At 48.9% G+C, this 17,538-nt stretch overlaps 1 protein-coding gene across 5 annotated transcripts in view; it reads left to right on the top strand.

Annotated features, from left to right (window-relative positions):
- Window positions 1-15,340, top strand: part of DAPK2 (death associated protein kinase 2) — a 116,035-nt gene extending 100,695 nt beyond the window's left edge. For 2 of the 5 annotated variants that reach the window (XM_046654516.1, XM_046654517.1), the window contains exon 10: window positions 524-2,109. In XM_046654516.1, the coding sequence (XP_046510472.1) occupies window positions 524-1,132 (609 nt within the window). In that variant the 3' untranslated portion in view covers window positions 1,133-2,109. The other 3 variants (XM_046654518.1, XM_046654514.1, XM_046654515.1) reach the window with 3 other exon arrangements.
- Window positions 15,341-17,538: the final 2,198 nt, after the last annotated feature.

Genomic DNA, 17,538 nt, shown 5'->3' with positions numbered 1-17,538 from the left:
AAGGTCAGGTTCATCTGCTCATTGAAGGATGGGGAAGGCCAAGGCCCTCTACATTTGAGGTGGGCCCAGAGCACTGAGGTGGGGAGTCTCTTGGGCTGCTTCCCTGCTCAGTGTGCTGAGTGTTGCTGAGGCCCAAGGAACCTAGTGATGCTGAAGGAGAGAGGCCCCTCAGCCTCCCTCTGTCAGCCATGCCTGGTGTGCTCCAGCCCTTGAGTGGATGCCTGCAGAGTCCTGGCTATAACCTGCTTGTTGTGCAAGCACCCCTAAATGCTATGCGTGTGGAGACCCTCTCTAATGGCCGTGGACCAGCATGTCCTGAAGTGAGCATGCAGGTGGCACCCACGTACTGCTCCACCTTTCTTACGGTATGTAGGGGTGCTCATCCCACCCTGGGCCTCCACATGTCCTGACGCACGCAGTGAATGCCAAAGAGGCTGCTCGTGTGCCTTCTGCCTGCACCTCGTACTGCCCTTTGGAGCACGTGTCAAATTAACTCTGACTCTTCTGTCTAAACACCCACCAGTACAAAGGAGAAGTCAGAGCCCCAGAACAACGGAAGACAGAGCCTGTCCAGCTGAAGACCAAGCGCCTGAGAGAGTACACTCTCAAATGCCACTCAAGCATGCCCCCCAACAACACCTATGTCAACTTTGAGCGTTTTGCTCGCGTGGTAGAGGACGTGGCTCTGGTGGACCAGGGATGCCGTGCCCTGGCAGAGGCCCATGATACCATCCAGGATGATGTGGAGGCTCTGGTCTCCATCTACAATGAGAAGGAGGCTTGGTACCGAGAGGAAAGCGAGAGTGCCCGGCAGGACCTGTCCCAGCTCAGGTATGAGTTCCGCAAAGTGGAGTCCTTGAAGAAGCTCCTTCGAGAAGACATCCAGGCCACAGGGTCCAGCCTCGGAAGCATGGCCAGGAAATTGGACCATCTGCAGGTGCAGTTTGAGGCTCTGAGGCAAGAGCTCTCAGCAGACCTACAGTGGGTCCAGGAACTGATGGGCAGCTTCCAGCTGGAGAGCAGGAGCATAGATGGCCTGGGCTCTGTGTTCCACCGGGACACCAGTGAGTCCCTAGTGGAGCTGTTCAACAGATTGTGCAGCAAGGAAGTCTTGGCCAACTTGAAGCTCTGAGCACCAGAATCCAGACAATAATGCATCCTGGATGGTTTGCAGAAGCTGGTTCCCAACTGCCATGCCGGAGCATCAGCTAGAATCATCGTGCAGGGGTGTGTGTCTGTAGCATAGCTTTCCACCCTCTTCACAGAATCCAGAATCACAGGGTGCTAGCTAATTATTCATCCTGCACCTCCTCTCACCAACCTGATTTCCTGGGAGAGTGTTGGCAGGGCAGCCAAGCTGTTAAAACCATCGAGAATGAATGCCCCTCACTGTACCCTTCTCCAGAGGGAAGATGGCTGGCCCTGGGGAGATGCTTGATAATTGATTTGTGATGATGGATTTGTTCATGTCTCCCACCCCCATGCCTTGCAGCTTGCAGATCTTGGGTAATATTCGAGTTAACTAGGGATAACAGTAAGTCAGCTTGGTGCTTTCCAGCCATAGAAGCAGGTATTTAAAATGCACAGAGAAAATGTTACCTTTCGTTTGCATTGACTTTTCACTTAGCAAGTACTTATGTCTTTGACCTCATGTGATCCTTAAATGAGCTCTGTGAGAGAGGAAGGTGGGTAGTATTATTGTTGTTGTGACTATTATTTCCATGTAACTGATGAGGAAATTGACTCAGAGAGGGAAAATGACTTACGCAGGGTCATTCACAGCTAGTTGATACAGATGAAACAGAAACCCAAGATACTGAACTCTAAGATAAGGCATATGGGATGAAATAGTGAGACTTTGCTGTAAATATACCCCTGAATATTAAAGGTCAGATCCCAGAGGAAAAGTAGGCAACTTCATGTATTCTGCCAGCTCTGGGTGAAATGCCTCATACCTTCAGACAATTATCTCAAGAGGTGTGTATGGGGGCTGGCCTAGTGGCGTAGTAGTTAGATTCACACACTCTGCTTCGGCCTCCTGGGTTTTGCAGTTTCAGATCCTGGGCGTGGACCTACACACTACTGATCAAGCCATGCTGTGGTGGCATCCCACATACAAAATAGAGGACAATTGACACAGATGTTAACTCAGGGACAATCTTCCTCAAGCAAAAACAGGAAAGATTGGCAACAGATGTCAGCTCAGGGCCAATCTTCCTCACAAAAAATTTAAAAAAGAAGTGTGTCCCAGAAGGTATAGTTCATTATCCCTATCCAGCCCTGTCCCTATCTGAAGATCAGCCTGCGGAGCAGGAGGGGAGGTGCAGCATCTCACTCTTCTCCTTCTTTCCCCTGGCTAAGGGCCCCAACTTTGTGTTGAGAATGAAGACCAAAGGGACTCAACAAGAAGGTTCCTTTTCTTGTGAACCCAGGGCACTGGGCCCTGAGAGATCTGAGAAACTCCATGAGAGTTTTTGAAGAGTGTTGACATTAAGATTGGGAAGCACAAGGCTCCGTGGTCCCTTCTTGACCCGAAGCTTTGAGCACAGCTACCTGAGGACTGTATGATCTCATCTCCCTTTTCCTGGAGGAGGGCCAGTCAACCAACTCACACAGACAGAGCATGGAGTGTGGGCCCAGTGCTGTGCTAGAAGCTTGGGGTAGGGGAACAGATTGTATGGTTGTAAAGTGCCTTCACAGACTCATAAAATACCCTTATCAGATAGTCAGGGTCAATGTTATTCCCAATTTGGAGTTGAGAAAACAGAAAAGAAGTGATTTGCTCAAGGTCAAAATAGTGGCAAAAACAGAAGGCTTCTGATAATGACTCAGTTGCTCTTTCTGCTTCCCCTAACTGTCCCAGGGTCCAGGAATTTACTGGCTGCTAAGAGGGCAGGTTATACGCAGATTCATCCATCTATCCATTCACAAATAATTTTTGAGCATCTACCAACTGCCAGGCACTTATCTTGGCACTGGGGATACAATGTTGAGTGAAAACAGGCATGTTTCCTGTCTTCACGGAGTTCGCAGTCCAGTGAAAGATTCCAACATTAATCAAGAACGTTCTACCAATGGAGAACTGCCACTGGGAGATATGCTATGAAAGAGAAGCACTGCAAGAGCCTGCAGTGGGCATCTGATCTTGTTAGGGAAGGCGTCCCTGAGGCGGTGACACTGGAGCTGAGATTAGCTAAGCAAACCAGGGAGAGAGAAGTGTTCCAACAGACCCATCATGCCAGGGCTCTGTGGTGGGAGGGGCCATGGAAGGCTGAAGTTTGGGACAGAGGAAAGCTGGAGAGGAGAGAATAAGAGTGTGGTGTAGACATGACTGGAGAGGAGGCAGGACCAGCATGTCTTTGCTCTATTAAAGGGCTCTACCTTTATCCCAAGAGTCATGGGGCGCCATGATGGATACTGGGCTAGTCAACACCCCGAGACGCTGGGGGGAAGATGCCTAGTTAGCAGCACAGACGGGAAGTGGTTTAGGATGAGACATGAGATTTCGAGCCTATGAAACCATTTCTTCAAAGTGCTCTCTCCTTTTCTATCAGTGTGCTGGATCATTTCAAATATCATATATATTTGTAACAGAAACTTTTTTTGTCAAATATAAGAAATCTTGATTATAAGATACATCATTTTATGTACCAAAAGTAAGAAAGAAAAAAAGCCCAAGGTGGGAAGTCCAATAGAAGACCCCACACAAAGCTGGGATGCACTCACTGAGAGGGTAAATGAGAAATAAAGCCACATGCGGAGAGGGACAGCAAGGAAACGTGTGCCTCAGCCCTGACACTTGTGGAGGGATGAAAAAGTCTCCCCTGAGAGTAGGAGCCCCAGGCCGGTGGGACTCATGCAGCTTTGCTTTCTGAATTTGCACAATTAGTGTGGTCCAAAAGAACCTCAAGCAGAGACTCTGATGTCTGAGAATCTAACAGTCTGAGGCTGAGTGGCCCCTGTGGCTGGCAGAAGCAGTGTGGTCATCTCCCAAAGCACCTCATTCACTTCAGACCAACGGCAATGATAGGACACCATTGACTGGGACATGCATCCTGATTTCAGAGATCCAAAAATGTGCATCTTGGAATCAGTGGGAGATGGCAAAGCCCTGTATCCCATACGCTGCCTGGGAGAATTGGTACAAATGACACCTACAATCCCTCCAAGGACTTACCTGCCCTGACATGGGATGTGATGTACTCATTTGTCATCAGACTCTGCAAATACGAAAGGTCCCTTTGGCCACGTCAGTAGACCTTGACCTCCATAAAGCCAGGTTTCCTAAGGAAAGGAAGCCCCTGATTGAGCGACTCAGGGCAAACTTTCCTGTGAAGGTCAAAATAAAATGCAGTAAAAGAGTAAGATGCTGATGATGATTTGAATTAGGGAGACTGGGAAAAGGGAGTGAGAAGCAGTCATTGTAGAATGGTGGCATGTGCCACACCCCATCCACTGGACACCCTCACTTTATGAGACAGGATTGTCTAAAGTCACCTACCAGGCCTGGGTCAGAACCAAAAGTCGTTTTCCTCACAGTAGTGGAATCATCTCCTCTGTGTTCATGTCATTGCTGGTAACTACTTTTCATTTAGATGTTTTATAAACAGACCCTTTTCTGTACTAACACATTCCAGAGAAAAGTTGAAGTGAACTGGGAAATGTCCCCAAGTCTTTCAAGGAAATCAGAGAAGACTGTGACCTTCCTCTGTCACCCGGCTGGTCCAACTCCAGACCCTGCTGCCGAGGGGAGCCCCAGGAGGCCTGTGGAGTGCTCAGCCAGAGGACCCGTTTAGCTCTTCTCCACGTGCCTACAGCTGGCATTTTAACAGTGGAGTCAAGAGCAGAGCAGGGCTGATGACAGTGGGGTAGGGTGTTGGGAGTGGAATGTTTCACTGGTACCTAGAAAGAAGAAGGCCTGGGGGATGCTGCTCTGTGGGCAGGCCCCTCTGCCGTCATGGAGGATTTTTCACTCACGAGGCTGTGAATGAAAGGTTGGCCCCTGTGCTCTGTGCAAATGCCATCCTGGGCCATTGGGGAGGGGAGGGTAAGTGGGTGACGTCTTCCTGAATCAGGATTCCCAAGGACGCTGGAGAGCCGATGCTTGGAGAAGGCAGCAGCCTGTCCCTGCTCTGAGGCAGATGCACGTGTCTCATGACTACCTGGCTTTGCACTGGGAAGGGTGGGGATGGTGTGGTAACCGATAATTCTGTGGATGCAGGAGGCTGGCAGTAAAGGGATGGGGCAGAGTAATAATGACGAGAGAAGCCAGAGTCTCCTCCCTGAGTCCCCTTCTCCCACAGCCCCCGCTTCCCCACAGGCGATTATGAAGATGGTGGCTCCCCGCCTCCCCCTATCACACAGCGCTATTGGCTCGTGTGGGACGTGGCTGTGTGTCCAGCTACCACCTCCACTGTTGGCCTCTGTAAATGTCTGTGGAACTGAAGGGCCTTTTCTCCTCTGTCTGTGAAACTCTTGGCCTGTGGAGAAGATTCTTTGCGCTGGAGAGGTAACCCAGTGGTGGGCATATTTGAGGAGCAGAAGGAGCCAGTTTAGTTGAACAAACACTGATTGTGCTCTGCCTCTATAGGGAGGTGACAGATAAGGACAAGAAAAATCCCTGAATAAAAGACTCAGTGTTAGGACAGATGGGGCCCAATCAAACGGGAGACAGGAAAAGCTGTGGGGAGTGATAAAATAGAGGTACCTAATAGTCCAGAAAACAGGGGAGAGACAAACTCTGAGGGAGAAAGGGTGAGAGGGGCGGCAGGGAGCGAACCTTCTCAAGGAAGGTCTCCCCACTACTGACACCCCCAAGCTGTAACCTTGTGGAGAAGGTGCCCAGTAGAATTTGGAGGGGTGAGGATGAGCCCAGATTGGAGTCAGGGACCTGGAACTGTTAAATGGAGATTAAAGAGGAGATTACAGAGATTAAAAAGATGGAGAGTTTTTGTTTTTAACTTTTTGTTATGGGAAATTTTCTTCAAAACTTGCACAGAAGTATCAAGAATGGTATAGTGACTTCCGTGTACCTCTTACCCTGCTTCAAGAGTAAGCAAGGTGTGGCCAGTCCTCTCTCCTCCATCCTCCACCACTACATTTTCTGGAGTATTTTAAAGCAAACTTCAGACTTCCTTAACTCATAACTTCTTCAGCATGAATTTCTGATAAGGACTTTCTTTTTAATATGATCACTGTGCCATTATCACACCTGCAAAATCAATAATAATTCCTTAATATCTGGATACACATTTGATACTTACATGTCCCCACTTTTCTCAAGGGTGATCTGTGACAGCTGGTTTGTTCAAATCAGGATCCAAACACAATCCACACATGGCATTGGGTTGTTGTCACTCAAGTCCCTTGTCTTCTGTAACAGGACAGGAGGGAGAGCTTTTGAAGCTTTTCCTGGGGATGATAAATTGCTCTGAAAACCAAAGTTCTCAGAGAAGAGAATTAAAAGACAGTGTATCTGTGATGAGACCTAACTTGCAAAGTGAGACCAGCTCAGGCAAGGGAAGGGGCATTCCTGCTTCTTTCCATTGGCTTGTTCGACATAGGGGACAGCCGGCAGGGACACAGCCCTGCTGCAGCCATACAGATGCAGGCACCTGTAAGCCTCACGCACTCCTTTCTGGGAGAACAGGGGCTTAAGGCAAGCAGGGCCCAGGCTCCAGCCAGCTAAAGGGAGAGGTGGATATGCCACTTATAAGATTAAGAGAGGGGCTGGCCCCGTGGCCGAGTGGTTAAGTTCGCGCGCTCCGCTGCAGGCGGCCCAGTGTTTCGTTGGTTCGAATCCTGGGCGCGGACATGGCACTGCTCATCAGACCACGCTGAGGCAGCGTCCCACATGCCGCAACTAGAAGAACCCACAACGAAGAATACACAACTATGTACCGGGGGGGCTTTGGGGAGAAAAAAAAAAAAAAAAAAATTCTTAAAAAAAAAAAAAAAAAAAAAAGATTAAGAGAGATAGGTGGGGGGCAGAGTGACAGATGACACAGATGGTGGCTTGAAAAGTTGCAAACTGTTTGCAGTTTCTAGAGGAGGCCTGGTATTTAGAAAAAAAGTCTTCTGGGGCACTTCTCCTATAAAGCTGGGGTTCTTTTTCGTGCCTGATAGGATGGCTGCTGCTTCCTCTCCCTGCCCTGAGGATGTCGGTGCTGACCTAGCACACCAGCTGGACTTCTCCAAAGGCATTTGCATCTGCATAAACAAAACTTGATTTCAACCGCAGTGTTCTGTCTCCTTGCCTCCCTTCCCGACATTTTTCCCAGACACAAAACAGGCTCCTAGGAGCCTGGTCAGAATTGCCCCAGCTCTCTGGTATTGCCGAAGGACCACAAGGCCAGAAGGTGGGCACTGCTGTTTGTGGGGAGGGGAAGGTCACAAGAAGGCGGAGCATAGCTCCATTCCCCCTCACACCCCCAGCTTAATCAAAAGTGTTAATGCCACGTTCCTTCTGGGAACAGATTTCGCTGCGGAATTTACGTCTGTCTGACTTTCAAGCCTTAGATAACAGCATCAGCATTTGGTGAGCCTCTCAGCAACCGAGGAGGCCCATGGATTAGGAAAGGCCAGCCTGACAGATTTGTAGTCCGGTGGCCTCCTCCTCAGGGTTCATTCTGTTGTGTGCAGCATATAGACAGGGCCCTGGAAATAACAGCGTCACCTCCCACTAATGGCCTCTGTGAAGGGTCCCACCTGATATTTTAGTTGGGCCTCTCTGCTCAGTGGCTGGCATTGCTGGGCCAGATGGAAGATGGGATTTTCACTAATGGGATTTCCCTGGCCTGCATGTTGACCTTCCAGCTGTGGGGTTCAGGCATGTCTCTCCTGGCAAGGGTGCCAGTCGGTAAGTGGATGAAAGGAAGTCCCTTCCTGCCCAGAGTCTACTTATTCCACCTCCTCCAACCTTGCAAGTGAAGCACATGCATCCCCTGCAAGGGTTAGGCTCAAAGGTGAATTGTAGACATCAGTGAGGTTAGAGGTAGAAATGTCTGTGGGTTGGGGAGGCAGGAAATCACCCTGGAAAGGAGATACCAGTTTCTGGGAGGTGCAGGGCAGGGCGACTAACAAAAATCAAATAAATACAGAATAAAATGTCAGGTAGTGACACGTGCGGTGGAGAAGTAGGACACAGGCAGTGCGGGGCACTTGGGGTGCTATTTTATATAGGGTGGTCAAGGAAAGCCTCCCTGAGGAGGTGACCTTTGACAAAGACCTGAACAAAGTGACAAAGTGAATATATGAAGGAGCAAGGGCAAAGACCCTGAGACCTTGGGTTCCTGGCCCAGCAAGCAGACCTACGTGATGGGAGCCACAGAGGCAGGAAGGAGAGAGGGAGAAAATTGGGTTGGAAGAGGACCCAGATGGTACAGGCCTTGGGGGTCTTGGTGAGCTTGTTGGGTCCCATCAGGAGTGCCAGGAAGCTGCTGGAAGGCTTTACTACCAGCAAAAGGCAGACTTTGCCCTCTTCAGCATCTCCCTTCCAGGTGAGATGTAAACCCAGAACTGGGCTTGCAGGTGTGGCAGAGGAGGTGAGAGGCAGTTAAGGACAGAGCTGGGAGAGTGTGGCCTGATGGTCCCCTCAGCGCCCTCCTCCTTTTCTCTTCTTTTCCCTCTCCGTCTTCCTTCTTCCCTGCCTCTCTTTCCTCCTGTACTCTTTGGCCCAAACCGCTGTGTTCCAGTTTGGGAGGGTGACTAGCCTCTGGCTTTCTCTTCTCCCCTCCATGTCAAGGTTGTGCGGGCCACTCCTCCCTACTTCTGTACCCCCTCCAAGGACTCTGCTTACTCCCAGGCAGAGCCGTGGGGAGGCATGGTGTCATGACACCCAGGCATGGTGTCATGGCTGCTGAGCCAGGTGGCTGGGCCTCTCATTGGCGAAAGTGAGCAGGTCCCAGGTCCTAGGATTTCATTCCAGTTTATCTCTTCAGCAGCTCAGGGAAACGATTTAACCATACACCTTAAGCACCCACCTTTTATGCTCTGAGTAGGGAGGAGATGGGGCAGGGGATGTTGACAAAAACATGAAGAAAATTCTTCCTGTGTCCTCAAGTTGTTTTCCACTAGTGGGATGACTCCGCTGCAGAGCTGACCGAGATAGATGATGTACTGTATATAGTGAGGGAGCTCACGTGTGTTTTGGTCATGTCGGGGAGAGAGACATTGTTTCTTGGAAGTTGTCTTGGAGGAGGTCATGTTTGAATGGAGCTTTGAAATACGTAGAGGCCTTCCAGGAGGATGAGGGTTGGGCGAATATGGAAAGGGCTTCCTGCTAGAAGATTTTAAGTCCAGAGCAGTATGGGCCAGCAGTCTGCGCTGGTGCTTAGCGCCATGATGAAAAGTAAACAAGCATGGAGGTGTGCCCCAGCTGTGATTAGGAGACGAGACCAGCTCTCAGGAGCCTATGAGCTACCTCACTCAGCATTCACAGTGGTGCTCAGTGAGGCCTTGCTGTGAGGAGGCTGTCAGCCCAGAGGGGAAAAGAGAGCTGGATGGACCTTGAGGATCATCCTGGGCAGTTCATTTTCTTGAGTCATGGAGTCCCTTGAGAAAAGCTATCGACTTTCCTCAGAGGAAATGCATACCTGTAAATACACACTAATTTTTTTTTATAGAGATATAATTCATATACCATAAAATTCACCATTTAAAAGTGTACAATTCAGTGGCTTTTAGTATATTCACAAGGTTGTGTAACAATCATCGCTATCTAATTTAGGACATTTCATCATCCCAGAAAGAAACGTCATACCCTTTAGTAGTCCTTACCATTGTCCCCTCTCTCCAGTCCCCGCCAGCAGCATTAGTGACCCCTTCTCTGTGGTTTTGCTTTCTGCCCTTTCAGTTACCCATGGTCTGAAAATATTAAGTTGAAAACTCCAGAAGTAAACAGTTCATAAGTTTTAAATTTCGTACTGTTCTGAGTAGCGTGATGCAATCTTGCTCTGTCCCTCCCAGGATGTGAGTCATCCCTTTGTCCAGGGTGTCTACCCTGTGTACGCTACCTGCCTGTTAGTCACTTAGTAGCCACCTTGGTTGTCAGATCGACTTTATGGCAGTGCTTGTGTTCAGGTAACCCTTATTTTACTTAATAATGGCCCCAAAGCACAAGAGGAGTGATGCTGGCAATTCGGATATGCCAAAGAGAAGCCGTAAAATGCTTCCTTTAAGTGAAAACGTTGAAAGTTCTCAACTTACTAAGGAAAGAAAAAATCATATGCTGAGGTTGCTAAGATCTATGGTAACTTTTATTACAGCATATTGTTGTAATTGTCCTATTTTATTATTGTTGTTTTTAATCTCTTACTGTGCCTAATTTATAAATTAAACTTTATCATAGACGTGTATGTATGTATAGGAATAATCATATAAACGGTTCAGTACAGCCCGTGGTCTCAGGCATCCACTGGGGGTCTTGGCGCATATTCCCTGCAGATAAGGGGGACTGTACTAATCTGCTTTCTGTCTCCATGGATTTGCCTATTCTGAACATTTTATGTAAATAGAATCCCACAACATGTGGCCTTTTGTGTCTGGCTTCTTTCATTTAACGTAATGTTTTCTAGGTCCATCCATGTTGTCACGTGTATCAGTACTTCATTCCTTTTTATAAATAATATTCCTGCATGATATTCCATTGAATGGATATCCCATATTTTGCTTATCCAATCGTCTGTCAAATGTTGATGCACATTTCAGTTGTTTCCACTTTTTGGCTATTATGAATGATGCTGCTCTGACCTTTCAGATACAAGTGTACACACTAAAATTTGCAAACCATTTCAGAAGGTTCATAGAACCCCTGAAACCCATTTCTTGATCTCTTGATCTAGGAAAACCTTGTTTTATAAAAGGGAAGGAATTCAAGAGGGAATGGACTCATCAAATTGTATACATTAAATATGTCCAGTTTTTTTGTGTATCAATTATACTTCAAAATTCAAAAGAGGGAATGGGGGCTGGCCCTGTGGCATAGTGGTTAAGTTCTGCACACTCGCTTCAGCAGCCCAGGTTTGCAGGTTTGGATCCTGGGCATGGACCTACACCACTCATCAGACATGTGGCAGCGACCCACATACTAAATAGAGGACGATTGTTGCAGATGTTCGCTCAGGGCTAATCTTCCTCAAGCAGAAAAAGAGGAAGATTGGCAACCAATGTTAGCTCAGGGCAAATCTTCCTCAAGCAGAAAAAGAAGAAGATTGGCAACAGATGTTAGCTCTTGGCAAAATCTTCCTCAGCAAAAAAAAAAAAAAAGAGGGTATGGAGAAGCCAAGAAGGCTATCAGTAATTTATTACTATTTATTGAGCATCTGTAGGTTAAGCACTCTACATACCCATTTCATTTAATCCTTGACAACCCCATGACATAATGTCATGTATTATCCCCACATTACAGATGAGAAAAGTCAGGCTCAGAGAAGCCATGCCAGGCTTCTTGGAGAAGTTGGGATTTAAGCAGAGCCTTGACTGCCGGACTGTGAAGGGCAACTACACATCTCGGCTCCTCTTCACCCCCATCGAAGCCCCTATTTCCTTCAATTCATCTTTGAATGGAATACTATTCTCTGTCTGCCAACAAGGCGTCCATTCTGCTAAGTCCAGGACCAGCCAGTGCACACTGGGCATCCTAGGCTGCTGTATTACTGTGACCCTTCCCCAAAGAGACCCACGATCGTAGGCCCTCCCTCACTCTTCCCCTTCAGGGGGCTGAGCTTCCAGCCCCGCTGGCCTGTGTGTCTGGCTGTGGTAATAATAGCTTGGGGGCACCAAGGGCATCTCCTGAACAGCTGAGACATCTGTAACCATGGCCCTCAGTGCTACCGACGTCCCTCTGCATGCCCTGCCTGGTGGGGAGGTGTCAGGGTCAGGCTAGGGATGGCCTGTGGTCGGGGGTGGCTGCGGTCCGAAGCGGGGCATCAGCCACCATGCCCTGTTTTGTCTCCCAGCCTGTCGACAGCCAGCAAGCCCTGGTGCGTAGGGAGTCCGCGGTCAACCTGGAGAACTTCAAGAAGCAGTATGTCCGCAGGCGGTGGAAGGTGTGTCAGGGTTTAGGGGTGGGGGCAGGGGCCCAGGCGGCTTCCTGGTTCCCTCAGGGTCTCCGTGCACATTCTCACCTGGCACTTCCTTGTCTCTCCCTCCCTCAGCTCTCCTTCAGCATCGTCTCCTTGTGTAACCACCTCACCCGCTCCCTGCTGAAGAAGGTGCACCTGAGGCCGGATGAGGACCTGGTGAGTAAACACAGGGCCCTCTTTTTGAGCGGAATTCTGGGGTGGCCTGGAGCTCAAGGACAGGGAGAGCAGGTGGGTCTTAACTGTTTCCAGCCAGTTCTGCTGGTCCTGTCCTCCTCTGTACTGTGTGATCAGTGGAGGCCACGTGTTCAGGGGGACCACTGGGGTGGGGCTGGGAGGGGAGCACTCCAACGGGCAGCGTGAGCTTCTGGAGGGTCTCCATCCTTTCTTAGTGGGCCTTCAAAGGGACTTCTGCTGCTGCTCCACCGCCCCAGCCTTTCCCTGAGGACTTGTGGCCTGCTGGGGACCTTGAGGACTCTGGATAATTAGATTACAACAGACAAACCAAATTTTATTCCTGACGACCCAAAGATGTGCAGTAGAAGGGGAACTTTATATTCAGTTTTCAATTCTCCATTTCTGTTTTGCTTTAGATTACCATTAATAAGAATAAGAAGACTATCTAGGGGCCAGCCTGGTGGTGCAGCGGTCAAGTGCGCATGTTCCACTTTTGCGGCCCAGGGTTCGCTGGTTCGGATCCTGGGTGTGGACATAGCACAGCTTGGCACTCCATGCTGTGGTAGGTGTCCCACATATAAAGTAGAGGAAGATGGGCATGGATGTTAGCTCAGGGCCAGTCTTCCTCAGCAAAAAGAGGAGGATTGGCAGCAGATGTTAGCTCAGGGCTGATCTTCCTCAAAAAAAAAAAGAAGAAGAATATTTAGACGATATCTTATATTTGATTAGCTTATTATTGTTTTATGTACATTTAAAATGAGGGACTTATAATATACTATACTGATCAAGAGTGTGGCCTTGGAGCTAGACTGCCAGGATTCGCATCTGCCCCTTACTAGCTGTGTGACCTTGAAGAAATTACTTAATCTCTCTGTGCCAAAATGTTATCATTTGTAAATTGGGGTTAACAATAGTTCCTACCTCACAGGATAGTCATGAGGATTAAATGATGACATGTTCTTAGAGGCTGGCATTATAAGTGCCCAATACGTTAGCAGTCGTTATTGTTTAAAATCCTCCCGTAGACTTTAAAATGCAGTGCCACTGCTTCTGAATACAGTGTTAGTATTTCAGCTGGTAGAGGTTCCCTGGACAGATGCTCCCCACTGCTCCCTGACTGTGGTGAGGGCCCCAAGAGTGTCTGGGACAGCACAGATCAGGACAGAAGGTGACTCTTGCTCAGGAAGAGGCTGGAAGGCAACTGCCTGAGACAAATGGGTGGTCAGTCCAGAGCAGCCTCAGGACACACAGCACTGGGGCTCCAGCCCAGGACCCGGCACCGACCCTACGCTCCTCCCTCCCCCCACACATCCCTGGGTCCTCTTTCTTCAGCCTGAGCTCTTCTTGATTCTTCGTCTTGCCCAGGACTTGAGGATTTATGGCTCCAGAGGCCCAAAACAACTGTGTGGCTTTAGCCAAGCCATGTCCCTTTGCTAGCCACTTTCCTCATCTGCTGTAAAAGGGGCCTGGACTCTGTCCCTCTGAAAATCCCTCTTGATGACAGGCAGACTTCCCCCAGCTTACTTTGTTATGGTTTGGCTCCGACTCCTGCTAAAAAGTTGCTGTTCAGCAGAGCTTCAGTTATTTTTATTGTCATAGCCAGACTTGGTCCAGGATGTATTTGGCTAAAGTTGATCTTGACCTTGGGTTTCCAGCTGGCTCAGGCAGGGGAAGGAGAGAAGGCCCTGGGAAGGCGCATGGCCGACAGAGGACGTGCCTTTCAGGCTGCGTTGCACTGAAACAATGCAAACCTCCTGGGTGGAGGCCCAGAGAGTAATTGAAAAGAACGTGAATTTCTTTCCTAATTTTTGTCCTTGTGCAAACATTTGAAAATAGTCCTCTTTTTACTCGAGCACTCAGCACCATCAGCTCAATGGCCCACCCTACAAGTGGAAAAGGATTGGGTCCCAGACATCTGCTATACAGCTTTCCCAAAGGGACTTTCCTTTAAAAGAATAATAATAGACCCTTTTGTTTAGGAAGCATTAAAGTGGAACATCTGACAACAAATTTTTTTTTTTTAAAGATTTTATTTTCCGTTTTCTCCCCAAAGCCCCCCGGTACATGGTTACATAATTTTAGTTGTGGGTCCTTCTAGTTGTGGCATGTGGGACGCCGCCTCAGCATGGCCTGATGAGCGGTGCTGTGTGTGCGCCCAGGATCTGAACCAGTGAAACCCTGGGCTACTGAAGCGAAGCACACGAACTTAACCACTCGGCCACGGGGCCGGCCCCTGACAACAGATGTTTTATGACCTGCTTGAGTCTTTCTGAATTAGTACTTCTTTTAGTAATTTTAATAATTTGATTACATTGATGTGGCCTGAATGAAAAGGGCACTATTACCTCCACAGTGGCTGCCTCAGCTCTGGTTTAGCTTAGAATGCACTTTACTCTTTTCCTGTTTCATGAAAATGGAGCACAGAAGCCATTCCCCTGGAGAAAGTGCATGGCCAGTCTTGCTACAGGTGCAGCCTAAGCCGGTCCAAGAAGTGGGGGTGTAGAGTGGTGGCCATCAGATCAGAGCTTGGGGAGATCCCTGTGGCTTGCCCCTCCCCCCATTCTTTCTAGGCTGAGTTCATGAGACCCACCAGCCCACAGACAACCTATCCAAGTGGTCCACAAAAGATACCAGATATAATCTTCATTATTTATAGAATTTGGCTTTTCCTGGTGCCTGGTTACCCCTAGACACTCTGCTCATTTCCCCTAGTTGCTTCCTCCTGTGAAGGAGGCCTCAAGGCTGTTGGTCTGGCCCCATTTCAGGTCCCTCCCCAGCTCCTCCCACCCACCCCCAGTCTCTAGACAGAGCAACAGGCTTCCTCTCAATATCTCCCTCCCTGGCTTGCAGGCCCCAGGCCCAGGTGTATCAGCCCACGTCGCCCAACGCAACCCCATTCCTGGCATCTTATGACCCTCTTGCCCTGGGCCTCTTTTTTTTTCCAGAGGAATTGTGAGAGTGACACAGAGGAGGACATTGCCAGAAGGAAGGCCCTCCACCCCCGGAGGAGAAGCAGTACTTCCTAACTGGGCCGGCTCTCCATGGTCACCAGGGAGGCCCAGGACCAGTGGAGCCCCTGTCTGTACAGACTCTTGGTTTCCGCTCATCACCAGCACCCAGGCATTCTGCATTCCTGAACACTTTGCAAGAGAGGTGGGCCTGCAGGATTCAGAAGAATTTTCAGGGGAGCCAGGAGACCCTGGGAGCTGTGGCTGTCTCCTACAGAGGCGGCTCCGGCATTCCCAAAGCTCTTATTCTCCATGAAACGGCTTTCACCTTACTGCCAACCTCAGAGCCTGGGGTGGGAGTGTGGACTTAAGAAAATGATGCATATGAACATCATCTTCGTGGGTGAAGGTCAGACTCAGGCAGCTATCCACAAGGGATGAGGGAGTGCAGAGCCAGCCTGGTCAAAAGTACACCAGGAAGACAGAGGCCTCCCCCACGGGAACAAGACAAGTGAGGGAAGTGAATCCTGGGGTGTGAGGGACCAATCCTGTGACCTCCCAGAACCCACATGGGGTCAGCATGTCAGGCTGACCAACATATCAGGCCTCCTAAAGCAGCCCATTGCCAGCCCACTGTATTGTGATTTCCTTCATTTTTATTAAACTTCTGGTTTACCTGATGCTTGGCTTCTTTTAGGGCTATCTGCATCTGATTTTCTTCAGCTCAGGTGCCTGTGACTCTGAGGGAGCACCCAGGGTGGGAGTGCTGAGTAGACAGTACCTCGAAAGGTCATACTGAACCACCCCCTCTGGGCTACAGGGCACTTATCTTCTACACCCTTCCCTAAGGTTTTCAGCCCAAGAAGATCAGCCCATGGGAATGGCCCAGTGGCGTAGTGGTTAAGTTCACATGCTCTGCTTCGGTGGCCCAGGGTTGGCAGGTTCAGATCCTGGACACGGACCCAGCTCTGCTCATCAAGCCACGCTGTGGCGGTGTCCCACATAAAATAGAGGAAGATTGGCACAAATGTTAGCTCAGTGACACTCTTCCTCAAGCACAAATAGGAAGATTGGCAACAGATGTTAGCTCAGGGCCAGTCTTCCTCACAAAAAAACGAAAAAATCAGCCAAGATACAGCATATAATGCCTGTGTTCCCACTACCCCTATTACCATTACCCTGCTGGTGTGGGCTGAGTTGTGTCTCCAAACCCCTAGTACCACAGAATATGCGTAAATTTGGAGAGAGGGTCTTTAAAGAGGTAATTAAGTTAAAATGAGGTTACTGGGGTGGGCCCTAATCTAATATGGCTGGTGTCCTTATAAGAAGAGGAGATTTAAGACATGAAAGGAAAACCACGTGAAGACATAGGGAGAAGATGGCCAATGATAAGCTAAGGAGAGAGGCCTCAGAAGAAACCAACCCTGCTGATACCTCAGTCTCAGACTTCTAGCCTCCAGACTGTGAGAAAATAAATGTCTGTTGTTTAAGCCCCCAGTCTGTGCTGCTTTGTTAAGGCAGCCCTAAAAAACTAATACACCTGCCAACTATGGCCAAGATAGGGGCAGGGGACTTTTTAAGGATGTGGATGGAGAAGGACCCACAGGGAGAAGGGAGAAGAAAAAGAGATGGATTACCTGGACCCTTGAGTGAAGATGGTAAGGGAACTGTAACAACATAGAAATCTGGGCCCTGCTTTCCAGGCCGAAAGAATGGTGTTGCTGACCAGAAAGCCAGGAGAAGGGCCTTGGAAGCCAGAATAAAAAGGATCAGGGAGAGGCACTGAGACTGAGGAAGCACATGGGAAGAGGTGGAAGGAAAGGGAAAGTTTTGGAAGGTGAGTGGGGGAAAAGTGAGCCAGGAGGGAGAGAGGAGAAAACAGTAAGATGAGCAGAAAGGAAAGGGCCCGGGGGAAGGGAGCTTCCCCCAAAGCTGTGCTCAGTTAAAAGGCAAATCTTTAAAGAAGTCTGAGGGTGCCCTGCCCCAAAGTACTTGCCCATGTGTTTGTAGGATGCTGCATTAATATTTCACAAATGCACGTATAAATATTTTAGTGTGCTGCACTTTAAGGTCGATCTCACTGGCTTTCTTGACTCCAGATCTTAGATTGCATTTGCCTTTTCCACTCGCATATTTATTTGCTGAAAACCTTATTTTGGAAGCAAATGAAGGCCATATCATAAGAAGTGAGCCATAAAATCTCTATGAAAGAAAAGTCAAGTCCTGTGCTCTACAGGCAATCAAGTAGATACATGTGAAAAGAGCTAAATTGAGGTCAGGGATATGGCAAGGAATTTCATCTGGCACAGGCTTGTAGAGCTTTCTTTCCGTTT

The sequence above is a fragment of the Equus quagga genome, chromosome 2 (assembly GCF_021613505.1).
Source record: "Equus quagga isolate Etosha38 chromosome 2, UCLA_HA_Equagga_1.0, whole genome shotgun sequence".
In the NCBI taxonomy this organism is placed as follows: domain Eukaryota; kingdom Metazoa; phylum Chordata; class Mammalia; order Perissodactyla; family Equidae; genus Equus; species Equus quagga.
Note: the sequence above shows the minus strand (reverse complement) of the source record. Positions and strands in the feature narration are given on the sequence as shown.